A 17168-nucleotide genomic window follows, 5' to 3' on the forward strand; every position below is an offset into this window, starting at 1 on the left:
TTGGATTTGCAGTTCTGCTCTGTTCCGAAATCTGCTTTTTTATGTGATGGGAGGCAGCTCCCTCTCTTCTCTTTGTCTGCCCGGCAGCTTCTTCCAAAGAGCCTAGGCCTGCCTGCTTCCTTTTGGAGTTGGAATAATCTCCACCTGAGTGACCTCCTGCAAACAAAGGTGGTTGGGAGTTTATTTACGCCTTGTGCTATGGGGTCCAGTCCCTTCCTCTTTGGATCAATTTGTGTGTGGCAAACTTAAGAAGCATATGGATAGCTGCTACCTTGAGCTTCCTATGCATAGTGGTCTTAACCAAGTCACACAGGTCAAATGCAGTACAAAATATTCAGTTGCAGGAGCACTTGAAAGCATAGTATGTCTGCGCTTCTGAGTGACCAAAAAAGGACTTCTTTTGAACTGCACTCAGCAGCACAGCTAGTTATGTTGGAAGATAAACAGGTGTCCCCATTTCCTTTCAGGTAGATTGCAACTATTCAGAAGGACTGGCGTCTGAAGCTAGTGTGATCCCATAATCATTTTAACATTGGGGGAATTTTTAAATCTGGGCTGTTGTTGATCAGGCAGCTCAAGGCTCTTTCCTTGGTTAGCAATTGCTGCGGTGGAACTGCTGCCTCCATATCTCCAACTGAGAGAAAGTTATGGAATGTGGCTCATTTCCCGGACTGAGATAGCAACGACACCAGATGTTCTGCATCTCCCATAGGCTACAAGACAAAAGAAAAGAAACAGAGAGGCATGGCAAAAAAAAAAAGCATTGGAAACCACTGCCATTAAGGTCAGCTCTCAGTGGTATTATGGCCTTGATTTGTGCAGTTCCCATTCTAATCCCAAACACGCCGGATTAGCACAAAGCATACTATGCCTTTCATGTAGCCCAAATCTTCTGGTGCTGCAGAAACCACTTGGGTGCTGTGTTGACAGACCTGGGCCATTCCAAGAGCAGTCTTGGCACAAGGTTGTTGTACACCACAAGTTTCCCGTTTAAACTTGAAAATTTCTCACCTCTCCTCTTTAAGGAGAGGCAGATAAACATCACAGTCATGGCCTATTCACTCAGGACTTATCCCCTAGCTGGGCACTGGGGATCCAGTAGAATCGACTGGCATTGCAGGATCCCCTGAAGCTGGTGTCCATGATAGGCTGTGTTTTGGGGATGCAGGTGACAAATTTACAAGGGAAAAGGCATCTCATGACAACTAATGGAAGTGTTCTAGTGTAGGGAACTATGCCCTAAAGCAAATACCTATGTTTGTTGGTTAAAGGTGCTAGTCCATGGTAAAAGGCGATTAATAGTGGGCTGTAAATTGTAAGCAAAGACAGTGTGTGGAATCTAGTTTAGATTTAAGCCTTTGCCTTTTGCTGCATTCAGTGTTGTATATCATGTCCGTGGCTGGTTCTTTGTGGGTGTTGCTTTCAGAGTATATACACAGTCAAATCTGCTACCTCAAAAAATAAAAAAAGATAGTTATACGTTTGAGGTCTGCCTCAACTTTCAAGTAGCAGTATTGCTAAATGGCTGAACGCAATCCCTTAAAAATGCAAGTTATAGAATGGGTTTTGTGAAGTCCATGGCTGGTGGTGCTATGGGTCACAATGTAATTTACCAGCATTTATGGATTGTAAGGAATGTCACATGTGCTGAAAGCATTGTAGGTTGTGAGGGTTGTTGTAGCACGTTGTCATAAATGTGTGGGGGGTTTATGTTAGTGGACTGCTACAGCATGTTGGCTGTTGAGAATCTTGTAGGCTCCCAAGAAAATGAGGAAAACACTAAACGAAGTGGGCTGATTTGTGTCACACAGTAGCTGTAGAAGGAAGTGGGTTTTTTAGGCTATCGGCATTGTAGGTACTGCCAATTATACTGTGTGAGCATGATTTAAAGCATGACAAAGAGCATTCTGTTAAATATTCTGTAATGGTGGACCTTTAAGTCTGGGCCAAGAATGTTCTTAGTGGGCATATGCCTATTCTTCCTCCCAAGGAAATACTCTGGTTTGATGGTTGAACCTCTAAAAAGCCTGGCAGAAATCACCATTGTACAGTGGTACCTCTGGTTAATAACTTAATTCATTCCGGAGGTCCGTTCTTAACCCAAAACTGTTCTTAACCTGAGGTACCACTTTAGCTAATGGAGCCTTCCCCTGCACCGCCGCTGATTTCTGTTCTCATCCTGAAGCAAAGTTCTTAACCCGAGGTACTATTTCTGGGTTAGCGGAGTCTGTATCTTGAAGCGTCTGTAACCTGAAGCATCTGTAACCCGAAGTACCACTGTAGTTGTTTCTGAATTGTATTTTAAAATAAAACAAACACCACATGCCATCTTAGTTTTGAAAGAAACGGAAACTCCATTTTGGAATTGGGCCTCAGGTGGAGATCCCCAGGGGTCATGTAGTTACTCAAACTAGCAAGCTTAGGGCAGAGACTGAGAACCTGTGCACCGCCAGTGATTTGCTCTCATCACCCTTGATCACTGGCCAAGCTGGCCGAGACTGATGAGAGCTAGAATCCAATATTTGGAGACCCACAGATTCCCTGTCCCTGCCTTGGCTTACATGATCTGCTGAGAGGAGGAAATCTGTGTCCTGTGTTTCCTCTTTTCATGTTTCTGAAGGAACACATAGTGTTCCTTTCTTGAGGTGAGAAGCATGTTTCTGTTTCCTAAAGTGGCCCATGAGCTGCAGTGCAAGCTAAGCAATTTTAAGTCTGATCCTGGCATTCAAAGAGAACAGGGTGGGCTTGGGGAATGTATATTGTTTTACTTTAAAATATGGTTAACCCAGCCCTCCTGTTTCTTTCTGCTGAATGAAACCCTGGACTTTGGTCCCAAAGTCCTGTCATTATGGAACTACTGTATGTGAGTTAAGTGCTGATATTGTATATGATCAGGAGCTTGGTACCCACGTTAGCCCACAAAACCAGGATATTGACAAATGGCAAATCCACACTCACGAGTAGTCAGATGCAAAGGAAGAATAGGGGCTTTCAACTAGGAAATCAACAAATCTGTTTCAGTTTCTCGTTTTCCCACATCAGCTCGTAATTTCTTTTTTAAATAACTCCATGTGAAAACTCATCAGCATATGATGTCCAAAGGTTCTCTAATATATTTGAGTACATTTTGTGTAATATACACATTTTTGCAAAGCAATTTGCCCTAATATAATGCATTTTGGGATATGTTATTTTCTTGAATTTTTATATATGCATATTAATGGACATTTTACCATGATATTGTGCATTTTTTTTGTACACGTTACATGGCTTGAGGAATGCATTTGCGGAAGTGCAACTTCTGAAGGACAGCTGTGTTTCGGTTCTCATGTGGCTTTGGAAAGTGTGAATTAGGTAGAATCGCCTTGTTATGTAAAATAAGTACAGGTACCTCACAGCTTATGTGTGTTTAACATGTGTGATTTCAACTTTACGCGGCTGAAGGCCAGCTGGTTGAAATCAAACAAATTAAATGCATGGGAGGCAGAGAGCTTAAATGTTCTTTTTGCACAGGGTTTTCCCAATGCGGAAAAGGCTTTTAAGCTCTAAGACTTGCTTACCAAGCTTGGGGGGGGTCGGTCCATTTAGCATGCAGGCTCTGGAACGTAAAATTGTGTGGGGGCGGTTCCAAGGGGGTGGTTTGTGTACATGCATTTTTGCATATACGTGCCATCCGTGGAATGTACCCCCACGTAAGACGTGACTGCCTTGTACTTTCTTTCCCTTCCCTACTTTTAACCTTTAACTCTTGTATAGAACAGGTAATTTGTGGTGGGGCAGTTTTTCAGTCAGAAGCGTGGAGAGAGCAGCACATACCCAAATCCCATCTTCCACCCAATTCTTACAAGGCAGAGAAGCCCACTCATTCATCCAACTGGTCTTATCTACCCCTTGGTGCTCTTCCTTCATCTCGTCTGCAGTGGCCGAAGACAGAATGCGGACAATATTGTTAGTAGGCCATATTAAGAAACTTGTGTTGTTTAATCTGATCGCTTTCTACAGTGCTAAGATGTGTAGGTTCTCGATTCTTTTGTTTGTATTGATAGTATTGCAGCATTATTCTAAAATTTTATGAACCATCACCCAAGCTGATTTACACGTTAAGCCAACCAATTTACTTATCAAAAGTAAAACCTTAAGTCTTGTGCCTCGTCTGCCCCTAGCATTAGAGGAATTGCAATTCTCCTTTGCACTTGGCAGAATTTGTGTTGCATTTGAAGTATATATAATTTATTTTCCAGTGTGCCAATAAGAGACAGAAATTAATATGGTGAGAGGCCTGAAAATTGTCCTGAAAAGGACAATTGCTCTGTAGCATGGGGTGAATCCCTCAATCTTATACTTTCATTATTAGTTCTCCCCGCCACCCCATCCCACTTTCTGAATAACATTGGGAACCCAGAACCCTGTTCATTAGCGTTGCAACTTCCCACTGCAAATAACAAGAGATTTCCTCTCCGCTGCCTACTCCCAGGAATTTTGCTCATCGCTTTCCTAGCTCTTCACACAGAAGGACTGCAGCTTGGTCACTGGGGTGTGGGTGGGTGTTCATCTCTGTTGAAGCAATTGAAAGGGACACAATGAGTAATGAGGGGGGTTTTTTCTAAAGGGAGCAGAACTAATAATGACTGGTTAAAATGTGCTGTCTTCACTCAAGTCTTTTCCATTTCTGCTTTGGGAAAAAAGAATAAATTTGTATCTGAAGTGCTGTGTTGCTTCATTTTTTGTTTTGGAGGAATTCCCCCTTTCTCTGACCAAATGCAAAACCTGTTTTCCAGGGCAACAGCAAAAATAATCAACACCACCAAAAGCACCAATCTCTTTCTCAAAACACCTTCAATTTTATTTCTATTCATTGGATGCCTCATAAATGAGTTCTGTAGGCACTGTACAGCTATAGCACAATACAATTTTTTAAAAAATCTGCAAAGAATCTTTGGGGCAGGGGAATGGAAATCATAACCCATCTCTAGCTTGCATCTGAAATTTTAGACTTTGCCTGTGGTGGCAAAGAGGAGGTTTATTTTCCAAGTACACGTGCAGTGGCTGAATGAGGATGGCAAGATGACCCTGTATAGCACTTTTATGCAGACAGTTCTTCAATTGAGGAAGGAAACTGAAGAGAATACCAGCAGACCCAAGAAGGGGCAAGCATGCTTGTTTTCTTAGGTGTAGATGCAATGGCAGCTCCCTCCTTGAGCCTTTGATTACTGCACCAGACCCTGAGTTACCTGTTCTCAACAAGAAGAGCTGGCCACATCAAAGATCATTAGCTAGCACACTTTCACTCTGACCCTGCTCCCCAATATCACCACAGACCAGAGCTTTCCAAACTTTTTATGTTGGTGACACACTTTTTAAAAGAAACGCATCATTTTGCGACAGTAATTCAGTTTTATTAGCAAACTGGAGGTTAAATTACCCCCTTTCCAGCCTTGGGAGGAGCACACTGCAGCCAACACACTAACATGTCGTGACACACAGTTTGGAAAGCTCTGCCCTAGACCTTAGCAACTGATTCTACAACCCACTATTTTTCATACCTGACTCTCTGCCTCCTCACTGGGTTTCCTCTTTCATCAGGTTGCGTTGTCTCAGGGTAGAAATGTTCGGCTCACCCATTGCTCCAGATCCAGTCAACTCCAGCACTTCGCTTTTGTCTCCTCTGCAGTGGGTGGCCAATGAAATATCTTCTGTATCTCCATCCTCCTTTCTTGACACCTCACCATTGCCCCATAGAGAGTCTTGCCCCACAATCAGTTCTGCTTCCCTGCCTGTTTTCGCTTCTGGCTCTTCCCCCCTAACTTGCAGACCTGCTTGCTCTGTCTCGGAATCCTCCCCTCTCTTTCCCATCTCCAGATCATCAGCTTTAAAGCTTATTTCTGCCTTGAACCATTCTTGGTCTACCTCATCTCCTTGTGCATCTTTGCACAGCCTAGATCTGTCACCAACTTCAGTTCCTTCCTCCCTACATCCAGCCACCTCTCTGTGGCCACCCCCCTCTTCTCTGGCATGCTGTGATTCAAGGCTTATCACTTCCTTGGCCCTAACATCTAATGTTATTTTCACATAATCACCAGTTGCCACTCTTTTAAAGTCTTCTGGGTCTGCCTCTCCCTCACAATGCTCTGGGCCTGCTTCACAGCAACGTGTCTCCTCTTCTGGAATGGAATGATCATTATCTTCTCTTCTTTTCTCTCCCAATTTTGTTTCTTCTTTAGGTTCCTCCTCCTCTCCAGTAGAATTCTCCTTTCTTGGCCCACCACAGTTTTCCCAGTCAGAACTGACCTTTTCCCTCGGTTCTGTTGCCACACTTGCTTCTGTCTTTGATCCTTCCTGAAGGATTTGGAAGTCATCTTTTTCACTACTTTCCTGAGGGCTCTCCACTATAACCCCATCCTTGGGATCCTCTGCTCCAAAGCCCTTATCACCCTGTACCATTGACAATTCAACAGTTTGGGATTCTCGTTTCCCACAACTTTCTTCATATCCTTCCGTCTCTCTTGGGAAGTTCTCTGTTCCAATGCCCACTCCAATCTCACAAGGTCCTTTAATTAACCCTTCCCCTACGCTGCTGCTCACATGGTTTCCTGCAACTCCCCCTAATTTCTTCCCAGGGCTCCCAGGGACGGCTCTTCTTTCTGCGTCCTTTTTCTCCAGCACTGGAGAATCCACTTCTCTGTTTTGATCCCCAGCCCCAGAATTAATCTCTTCCACTTTCCCCCTCTGTTCTTCAAGCTTCCACTGCCCAAACTCTAACCGTTCCTTGCTTCCAGAGGTTTCACAGCCTGTCGGGTCATCTCCAGAATGACTCTCCATCATTCCTTTATCTTTATTTCCTATTTCCACTTCCCTCGCTTTCTGAGAGGTGATGTCCTCTTTGTCCATTTCGCCTGTCTTCATTAGGAGTTCATCCTCTTTCTCTGCTAAGTTCCCTTGCTCTGTTTCTTCTGTTTCTTCTGTTGCACCCATCCATCTCCCTTCTTCTCTTCCTCTCTCAGGCCTCAGGGTTTCTTCATTCTTTTCCTCTGTTTGTGGGCCGAGGCTAGAATCTGACAGCTTTTCTGTCTCCTCCATTGCTCTCCCCTCAGTTTCTCCTTTAGGAGGAGGCTGCTGGAAGAGATCTTTGTATTTCTTGCGGTCTTCCACGTGCTTCTTCCTCATCCTCTCCCCCAAGAGCTTCAATTCTTTCCTCACAGCGGCAGTCAGCGATGGATCCAGGTGGGCCACCCTCAAAAAGTCTGTTCGGGCCTCCTTTTCATTCCAGACAGCAGCGTGGGCTTTAGCCCGTTTGAAATACGCCTTGACATTTTCTAGCAAAAGAACAAAGTCAGTTGGTTTGCTAGCTCTCATAAACAAATCTAATAAATTACAGAGTTATCTGTTAAAAGCCACCACTCTCAGTATTCTGCTTTCCTGGGCTATGTAAGGATAGGGTGTTTCTTACGTTGTCATCTGAGTGGACCACATGAGACTAAAGTCATTCCACTCGGGTTACACAATGACTGTGTACGCCACATACATTTAAAGCGCAGTTCCTCCCACCAAAGAATACTGGGAATTGTTGCTCACCCCTTACAGATCTTATAAGAAAAACTGCTCCCTTTCCCTTATGGGGCATTTCGGAGCCCGTACAGAGCCCTTTCAGTAGGAGAAAATAGCAGAGTATATTGAGAAGTAAAGCAGCTAGTAAGCCTGATCTTTATTCACGAACCGTTGCAACCCACCACGCACAGGAGAGAGGACAACGCTGAACAATAGTTCACAAGGCCTTTTGAAATTGCCCACCCTGTACCCCAAGACCACCACCCCTAAACACCATACATACATCACAGAAAGAGGCGGTCTACAGCAGAAATCCTACCTACCTGATAATGGTCACTGATTGTATTACCTGGGCAGCCTGGCCTTTCTTTTGTGATGGTTAATACTTTAGGCCACAGGCTCACCCTATTCATACACGAATGTGCCCTTAAGACAGGATTTGCAAGCAAAAAGACAATGGCAAGGCTTTCTCTCTTTGCCTCCCTTACTGCAGAGGAATATTTGAAGTAATTTGAGAGAGTCAAAATGGCTTCAGGATTGCTCTCCCGTACTATTTCAGACACACGGTTCATATATTTAGATATGTGTACAGTTATGAATATTCTATATTTGGGACCTTAAAATTCTTATAACACAGAGCTAAAATTAACAGCACCCTTAACAAGAATTCTTTGCGGGGGTGTGTGCTTTAAATGTATGGTGTGTACACAGCCTAAATCTCTCTCTCTCTCAGAGGTACCAGTAGCTTTGTGTAAAATTGCCAGATGACGATGGGTCAATAAAACCAAACTCAACTGTTGACGTTTCCTCCTCAGTTATTCACTGAGACACAGTGCGGTAGGATCACACATAATGCTGAAGCTAAAGCTAAAGAACTTGTGGTGCTCCAAATGCTGCTGCCCATAACTCCCATCTTCCCTGGCCATTAAATGTGCTGATTGGAGTTGGAATCCAGCACTGGGCTCACATGCTCCCAGTCTCCTCCTCCTGCACATTGGGAGAAAGACTTCAGCTGAGTTTACATTCAGTTTCAAAGAATCCAGCTGTATTTGGCTCCAAGGCCTGTGCTTCCCCACTCCTGCTAGGGAGCCTTGTTGCTGTGCTGATCATGTGACACTTGTGATTGTGGAAAGGAAGAGATGGACTCATGGAGGGAGGAGACCCCACCAAAGCATCTTGCCCAACAGCACCCCAAAACCTGGAACCTTGTGGTTTCACGATCACGATGCATGAATAATTTGGTTAGTAGTGTAGAACACTGTGTTCTCAAAACCCCAACTTTAATTAATAATAATAACGATGATAAATCTAGACCTCAATAGTGCAAAAGCAGGCTGTTGATACAGACAGTGACTATTTTGGACAGGGGTTCTTTTCCCAGCCCCTGCACACATTGGCAGGGCGTGCATAAGTGCACCCCACTCCACCCTTATTCCACCCCCTTCTGCCTTCTTCCGAAAGGACCTGTGCGTCAGTGATTGCATGTCAATTGGATGCATCTAAACTAGTATCGAATGTTTGCTTTGCTCTTTTTGGAAGCATAAATAACTCAAAGGAACAAAACGTGTGAGCTCACCCAGTCTTAACAAACTGCCCAAGTAATTGCATTGGTCATTGATGTTTTCAGGGTGGCCAATAAAATTGTATGTGATGTGAGATGTGTAGTCTCAGGGCAACAGGAGGAATGCTGGAGCACATCTCTATGCTCATGCAATTTAGGGCCCTGGCACATGCAGAAAAGGATAGAGGAGGGTTCTGCAAGTAGCGAGCTGAAGGAACCACTCACCATTGTTCTTCTGCAGGAGGTCGGTTGTGTGCTCCAGTACCTCATAATACTCCCCCAACTCCAGCTGGCACTGACAGTAGTTCAGCACCAGAGGTGTAATGAGATTCTCCAGCTTCATCCAGTCTTCATCCCACGGCTTCTCCTGTGGAGAAACCCAGCAAAGAACAAGATGGTGGGTTTGGAGAAGAGTTGTAGCTTAGTGGTAAAGGCACCTGCTTTGCAGGTTTTGCATGCTGGTCCCAGGTTCCATCACCAGCATCTCCAGGTAAGGTTTGGAATAGTGCACTAAGAGACAGAGACCCCTGCATTGAAGCCAGTGTTCAGGGTGGGACATTAGAGACATGGAGCCCAACAAGCTCGTTCGTGGCAAAAGAGAGCACCTAGCTAATTAACAAAATGACTTATTTGCATCCACCTCTTTCTCACAGAGAGCTCAGAATAGCTTAAAAATGGATCCCCAGGTGATCTAGACACCGGCTAGGTGAAATACAGCTTAACTTTAGGGGTGGCAAGACATCAGACATGCTAAGTCCTTCATGGGGAATGAGTGGTCCAAGAATATAGTCCAACACTGGACATTCAAAAACATGGGTCAGCAAACTTTTTCAGCAGGGTCCACTGTCCCTCAGACCTTGTGGGGGGCCAGACTATATTTTGAAGGGGGGGGACCATGAATTCCTATGCCCCACAGATAACCCAGAGATGCATATTAAATAAAAGCACACATTCTACTCATGTAAAAACACCAGGCAGGCCCCACAAATAACCCAGAGATACATATTAAATAAAAGCACACATTCTACTCGTGTAAAAACACACTGATTCCTGGACCGTCCATGGTCCAGATTTAGAAGGCGATTGGGCCAGATCCAGCCCCTGGGCCTTTGTTTGACTACCCATGTTCAAAACCTTCATTATGGTCCATATTGTAGGGATGGAAGAAGCTTTGGCCCTCCAGGGGCTGTTGCACTACAAATTCCACCACCATCTTGCACCGCAGGGCTATTCTGACACGGGCTCATGGGAGTTGGAGTCCAACAACTTCTGCCGCCTTCATGCCCCAGCCCTCACCAAATTAGGCGGGAGCTGGGTTGCTCCTCAAAGTGTCAACACTCAGCTCCTCTATCCAGGGGCAGGGAAGGTGAGCAGCACCATGTGCTACAAAGCTTCCCTCTCTCTGGCAGCAGCAGAAGTAGTAGATCAGGTAGAGCACTGTCTCCTGCACTTCCGCTGCCTGAAGCAGGTTCTTCTCCTTGCTTCATGGCTCTGATTATGCATATTTATACCACCTTTTGATTTTTAAATAAAAAATCATAGGAACAATTCATATGAGAAGGAAATGCAAAACAGTTTTTAGAAAAGAACAGTGCAAAAAAAAAATCTAAATAAACCCAAACATTGGAATGGCGGCAAGATCTTGAAAGCCATGTGAAACAATCAACAGAACTAAAATTTTGTCTAAGAGGCCTGGGATATTTTGTTGTTGCTGCTGCTGCAAAGGTCTTTACATGATGCCAAGAAGACAACAAAAAACACACCAAGCAGACCTCTCTGGAGAGAGCATTTCATAATGGAAGGGGACACCACCGAGAAGACCCTGTCCTGGGCAACTACCCCGCTTGCCTTAGATTGTAACAACAGAAAATCCTACTCTACGGGCAGTCAAATATAGAGAAAGGCAGCCTGTGTAGAGCCAACATATTTTAAATCAATTACTTTTTTATTTTATCTCCACCCAACTCTTACCTTGGCCTGGATATTGCGCAAGCAGATGATAGCTTCCTGGTATTTCTCCGCTGCTTCCTTGAATTTTCTGGAAAGGACTAGTCGGTTGCCCTCCGTGTGCAGCTTTGGCACAGCCAGTAGCTTCTCCTCGTTGTTCATGGCCCACGTATCCCGCTTGTAGGAAGAGGGATCCTCTACCTAGATAGGATAGAAAACCACAGTTATTACAGGGGAACCCCCACTTACACAGGGGTTCCATACCAGGACACCTGCAAGTGGGGGATTCCCACATTCTGCCCCTATCTCCTTTCGGTGCTGAAAACTGGGAAAGTGCTAGCTAGGCTTTGGAGCTTAGAGGACTCTAGGATCCTGCCAGAGCTTCACACCTCCTCCCCAAAAGCCCAGTGCCTTGCTTACCCAGCTTTGAGATGCCCCCCCCATTGGCTCAGCACCCAGTGCATGTGGACAGCTCTAATATCTGCCCCTGGACCTCCCAGTACAAAGATATCTGAGGGAGCTGCAGCAGAGAAGATCCTCTTACTAAGTCGCCACCCATTTCACAGCAGATGGTGGAAGCAGCTGGACAAGGGTTTCTGAAAACGTATGCTGTGCTTCCTTCCACAGGGCCTGTAAGAGAGAGCTATTCCTCCAGCTTTCAATTTGAACTTAGCCTGATCTTTTATTTCCCTCCTTCCCTCCCCCTCCCCTTTTTATGAAGATTACCCACTCTGAGACCCCACAGCTAATTCTCCCCTGGTCTCCTCACTGGCCCAAATAGGACTAATTTAGCCAGCTAGCCCTGGTGATCATCTAATGTTTATTGGATGGATTTTCCCCCTAAATTGATTTTTAAATTCTGAATTTATTGTTATTCATGTTTTATACTGTATTTTATGCTGTTTTTTGTTGCATCAATTAAGTGTTATGCTGTTTTTTGTTGCATCAGTTAAGTTTGTTGTTAGCCGCCCTGAGCCCAGTTTTCTGAACCGGGAAGGGCGGGGTATAAATAAAATAATAATAATAATAATAATAATAATAATAATAATAATAATATTATTATTATTATTATTATTATTATTATTATTATTAGCAGGCTGACAATAGGAAAACAGCACATCAGGGATGAGGTAAGTTGAACCCTTTTCTCTGACGAGCCAGTTTTCAAAGTGCAAGGACCTTGGGGTGGGCGAGAGGGTGATTTGGGCAGAAATGCTTCCTCCCTCCAACTGCAGTGGTAGAATCCACAAAAAGCTTTTGCATCTGACACAGCTGGGCACAAACTGATACTCATTGGCACTGACTGCCATGTCAGTGGCATGGAGTAGCCAGAATGATGCTGGATTAGGCCTGGGAAACAGTGGGCTGGGAGGCTCAAACCCCCACGCAGCTTGGTGTTCACAGAGTGTCCACGGCCAGCTGTTGTCTCCCGGGCTACTTCGCAGGGGTGTTGTGAGGGTAAAATGGGGGGAGGGTGTGATAAACCAATCGACCTCCTTTGGAGGATAGGGGAATATAAAGGTCATAAATAATCATCCATTGATGAGATAGATGGTGGCAATGGCACGTTACACAACAGAACTGTAGTTTCCTTCTGATTCTCCCACTCACTTTGAACAGCTCCATAATGAAAATAAGGGGCTGTGGCGTCTGCTGCAGTTCATCCAGGTCTGCGTGGCCTGTGGTGTAGTAATCGAACATGTTGCCCATCCCACAGCGATGTTTCTGGCCCTCCAGAGGGTCCTTGCCCTCGGCAATTTTCCTCATGCCCTTGGAGACCAAGGCGTACATTCCCGTGTGCTGAAATTGCGAAGAAGGTAACCATAAGACTAGGGCGGAGAGCATACAGGGCCTTGCATGGGAAATGTGATGTGCTACAATCAGATGTCCAAGAGGGTAGATGGCATTTTTTCCTTAATGGAGGATCTGCATTAAAGGTAAAGGTAAAGGAACCCCTGACCATTAGGTCCAGTCATGGCCGACTCTGGGGTTGCAGCACTCATCCCGCTTTATTGGCTGAGGGAGCTGGCGTACAGCTTCCGGGTCATGTGGCCAGCATGACTAAGTCGCTTCTGGCGAACCAGAGCAGCGCACGGAAACACCGTTTACCTTCCCGCCGGAGCGGTACCTATTTAGCTACTTGCACTTTGACGTGCTTTCGAACTGCTAGGTTGGCAGGCGCTGGGACTGAGCAACGGGAGTTCACCCCGTCGCGGGGATTCGAACCGCCGACCTTCTGATCGGCAAGTCCTAGGCTCTGTGGTTTAACCCACAGCACCACCCGCGTCCCTAGGATCTGCATTATCTTAGCGTAAAAAGGCACAACGTAGCCCATCCGGCTCCCAAGCGTCAGGTTAGGTCATTGACATTCTCTTAGGACACTTCCAGACTATTGCTATTTTGGGACAGGGTCAAGTCACTGGCAAATTCAGGTTGTGCAACTATAATGGATTGGGGAGTGGGGGATAGAGGTCTTGCACAACAAGGCCACTCCCCCCTCCCAAAAGAACAGACTTTTTGTGATCAGGAAAGTAAGAGTAAGATGCACTGGGAAGTGCTGGACAACACTCGCTTTGATGCAGCAGCATCTAACCTCCCCACAAAGTAGTCAGAACAAAGGTTCATTAGACAATGTTCGCTATTTAATCTCCCTGGAAACAAATCAGGATGGATGTTCAGTAAACAGGTGGCTTGGAAATAGCCCATAGTCAACTCACAATAAGAAACGGAAATTTGCCCAAGGCCTGAAGGCGAGAGGAAAGTTAACAGGTATTTGAACCCACAGCCCGCTCCACCTCCTCGAGTCCAAAACCCATTGCAATTTTCCATCCCTGCTTTACTCCAGAATCTATCGCAAGAGGCACTTGATAAAAGGAAATTGATTGATGAGGCATGTAGTTCAATGGTAGAGTTCCTGCATTACATGCTGAGGGTGGGGTTAGATTTCAAATTAAGATAATAAAGTAGCTGGTGATGGGAAAGACCATTTTGCTCCCAAGACCCTGGAGATACGTAGCCAGTTAAACGTAGACTGTATTGGGTCAGAGGGACCAATAATTTGGCACGGTATAAGGGGCTTCCTACGTTCCAGAGACTTTGAAAAGGTGGAGTCTGGGGAACTATTTTAGTGAATCTGGATAGTTAGGTCAAATGATGGGAGGTTGTGAGCATATTTTAGGATAGCCACTGTGGTGTTCTCCAGATGTCGATGGACTACAACTCCCATTTTCCTTGGCCACTGGCCATGCTAGCTGGGGAAGATGGGAGTTGGAGTTCAACAGCATCTGAAGGGTACCAGATGCTTGATAGTCAATTGCAAATAACTTTCTGCTAATTAGGGTAGGCATGAACTTGACAATTCATGTGTTCAGGGTCTGCCTGACACAATTGCACACTCACAATAGCATCACACCAGAACTCTGCCACCTCGCCGATCCGCATGGAAGTTAGAAGGGTCTCCCACACCTCGATTTTGAACATCTTCCCCACAATAATCTCCATGGGGATGCCAGGGCCCCGACTGTCATCTATCACCGTTCTCTCAAAGTTGTCTTTTAGCGTCTGGAAGTGGAATGTGATCTGGATCAAAGGCAAACTAAAGTTAATAATGGTTAGGGCTCTAGTCAGCTCAAATCTAAACCCCTGGAAGTTCAGAACCACCTTTGCTTTGCCTTCCACAGTGTTCTGGAGCAATTATTTATTGCCTCCCTCCATTGAATGGGACTCTGCTCAGTTTCCTCTTCCTATGTGGGAATTACTGTCCTTTAAAGGTAAAGGTAAAGGACCCCTGACAGTTAAGTCCAGTTGCAAATGACTCTGGGGTTGCGGCGCTCATCTCGCTTTACTGGCCAAGGGAGCCAACATTTGTCCGCAGAGTTTTTCCAGGTCATGTGGCCACCATGACTAAGCCACTACTGGTGAAACCAGAGCAGCACACAGAAATGCTGTTTACCTTCCCGCCAGAGCGGTACACGTTTATCTACTTGCACTTTGACGTGCTTTCAAACTGCTAACCAATAGCAAATGAGTGTCATAATTCCAAAAGCACATAACTGAAAGATAGGACAGGAACTTAAATATGTAGGGCTGCTAGTCCTACTGAGAGTAGGTCATTTAATTACAATGGGTCTACTCGGAATAGGGCTAGCACCTGACACAGTGCTTAGCCTCCACGGCTCTATAGACGTTAGGCATATTATACAACTGAAAAGGATTCACTGCCTTATTACTGTGTGCTTTACTTCTGTAACCAAAAAACAGCTTTCTAAAGCCAGTAGTCAGAAGAGACAGAAGGCAGAGGAATAAAGAGGAGTGTTCCAGGTCAACCCTTCTGCTGCCCATCTTTTTACCTAATTACCTAAGAATCAACTACCTGCTGAATCAGATCAAAGGCCCACCTAGTCCAGCACCCATTTCCAACAGTGGCCAGCAACATGCATCCAGGAAACCCATAAGCAGAACATGAAAGCAATTGCTCTTCCATGCTGCCGACCCCAGCCACTCAAATTCAGGGTATACTGCCTCCAAACATGGAGGTTCAATTTAGCCATAATTGCTAATAACTGCTGAAGAGCTCTCGCTCAGGGGCAGAGCGCATGCTTAGCATGCCAAAGGTCCCTATTTAAGTACCCAGCACCTCCAGCTGGGATTGAAAGTCTCCTGTCCAAAACCTTGGGAGAGCCATTGCAACTCAGTATATTGACAACCATGAGCTAGATGAGACAGGTTGGCATGGTGTAAGACATCTTCCTATGATCCTATTCACACATTTTTAATGGTTTCTATGCTTGCAGCCATTTACCTTGCTCCCATCTTTGAAATCTGGCAACGGACCGTAGCCGCCATGTAAAATCTTTTTCTTGACTCCTTCCACATTAAGTAGATACGTTTCCTCCATGGCAGAGCTGCTAGCGGCTTTCTTTTCCAGAGAACTCTTTAGATTGTTTTACAATGCCTTGCTGCAACAGACCCACTTCTACTCCCAATCTACTTCGATGGTACTAATGTCCAACCGACTCTAGAGAATTGAGCAGAAATTCTTCTCTGCGCAGACCCCTTTTGGAGGCAGAGATATTGTCCCGGTCCTTGTCACCTTCTCCAATGTGCTGGGAAAACAACACACTGAAGCTGCCTTCCTGATCCCCTCCTTGCCAGGCCAGGTTAATCCAGGATTTGCCTTCTTAGTAGGTATGAAATTAGATTAGGCTAGTCTAGTAAACAGAGAAATCCCCCAGCATCCTTCTAGAAGATGCTAGCAATTTCCTAGGGCTAGTTGAGACAGTGTGAATGCCCCTCCGTAGAAAAATGCTTCCTCTACAAAAGAATTCTGGGCCATAGACCTCCCTCCCAGGGTTAACCAGAGATCAAATGGTGCCCCAGGTAAGGAATGTTTTTGGTACATTTGGAAAACCTTCTTTTTACACTTGTTAGATGCCTTTTTGTTGCAGCCCATTTCATGATTTAATGCATATTTTGCATCAATACCCAGGGTTGTTTCCATGTTAGTCCCACTTAGCTACCACTGAAATCAATGAAACTTGAAAGTCACAACTTATCTGATTTCAATGCAATCTAAGTACAACCCATGTTGTTGTTGTTTAGTCGTTTAATCGTGTCCGACTCTTCGTGACCCCATGGACCAGAGCACGCCAGGCACTTCTGTCTTCCACTGCCTCCCGCAGTTTGGTCAAAGTACAACCCATACTTATAAGTACAACCCATAAAAAGTACATAAAACATACATTATGTTCACCATGCTGCAACTGGCAGGGATGAGACAGGTTGTTCAGTTGATCCTCTAAGTTGTACCACCCAGAGGGCATCCTAACTCAAGGACATTAATTTACTTCAAAACCAGAGTTCAAACTTCCAGTGGGAGGAAGTCAGGTTGATCCAAATGGAATTATATAAAATTAACAGATTGAGATAGCTAGCTTTCAAGTTTAGCAGTAGTTTTCTCATTTGTTTTATATGGCATCTATACAACAGAGGTGGAATGACCTGTGAACCTCCAGATGTTACTGGACTACAATTTCCATTATCTCTGACCACTGACCATACTGGTTGAGGGGAGCTGAGCTGAACATCTGGAGAGTCACATGTTCATTTTGTTTTT

General features: G+C 45.1%; 1 protein-coding gene across 3 annotated transcripts; it reads right to left on the reverse strand.

Annotated features, from left to right (window-relative positions):
• Positions 1–87: 87 nt before the first annotated feature.
• LOC310754220 (uncharacterized protein) lies at positions 88–16712 on the reverse strand. 3 transcript variants are annotated; one of them, XM_083595881.1, is made up of 7 exons: positions 15855–16712; positions 14453–14632; positions 12665–12853; positions 11078–11254; positions 9332–9473; positions 5544–7313; positions 88–156 (listed from the first exon to the last, which is right to left on the reverse strand). In XM_083595881.1, exons 1-6 carry the CDS (start codon positions 15948–15950, stop codon positions 5560–5562), a joined length of 2538 nt encoding a protein of 845 aa, XP_083452007.1. In that variant the 5' UTR covers positions 15951–16712; the 3' UTR covers positions 88–156; positions 5544–5559. The 3 variants fall into 3 exon arrangements, with proteins under 3 accessions (XP_083452007.1, XP_083452006.1, XP_083452008.1); XM_083595880.1 differs by lacking the exon at positions 88–156 and having other exon boundaries at positions 4822–7313; XM_083595882.1 differs by lacking the exon at positions 88–156 and having other exon boundaries at positions 4822–7313; positions 11078–11250; positions 12661–12853.
• Positions 16713–17168: the final 456 nt, after the last annotated feature.

The sequence above is a fragment of the Podarcis filfolensis genome (assembly GCF_964270895.1).
Source record: "Podarcis filfolensis genome assembly, chromosome: Z".
Classification (NCBI taxonomy): domain Eukaryota; kingdom Metazoa; phylum Chordata; class Lepidosauria; order Squamata; family Lacertidae; genus Podarcis; species Podarcis filfolensis.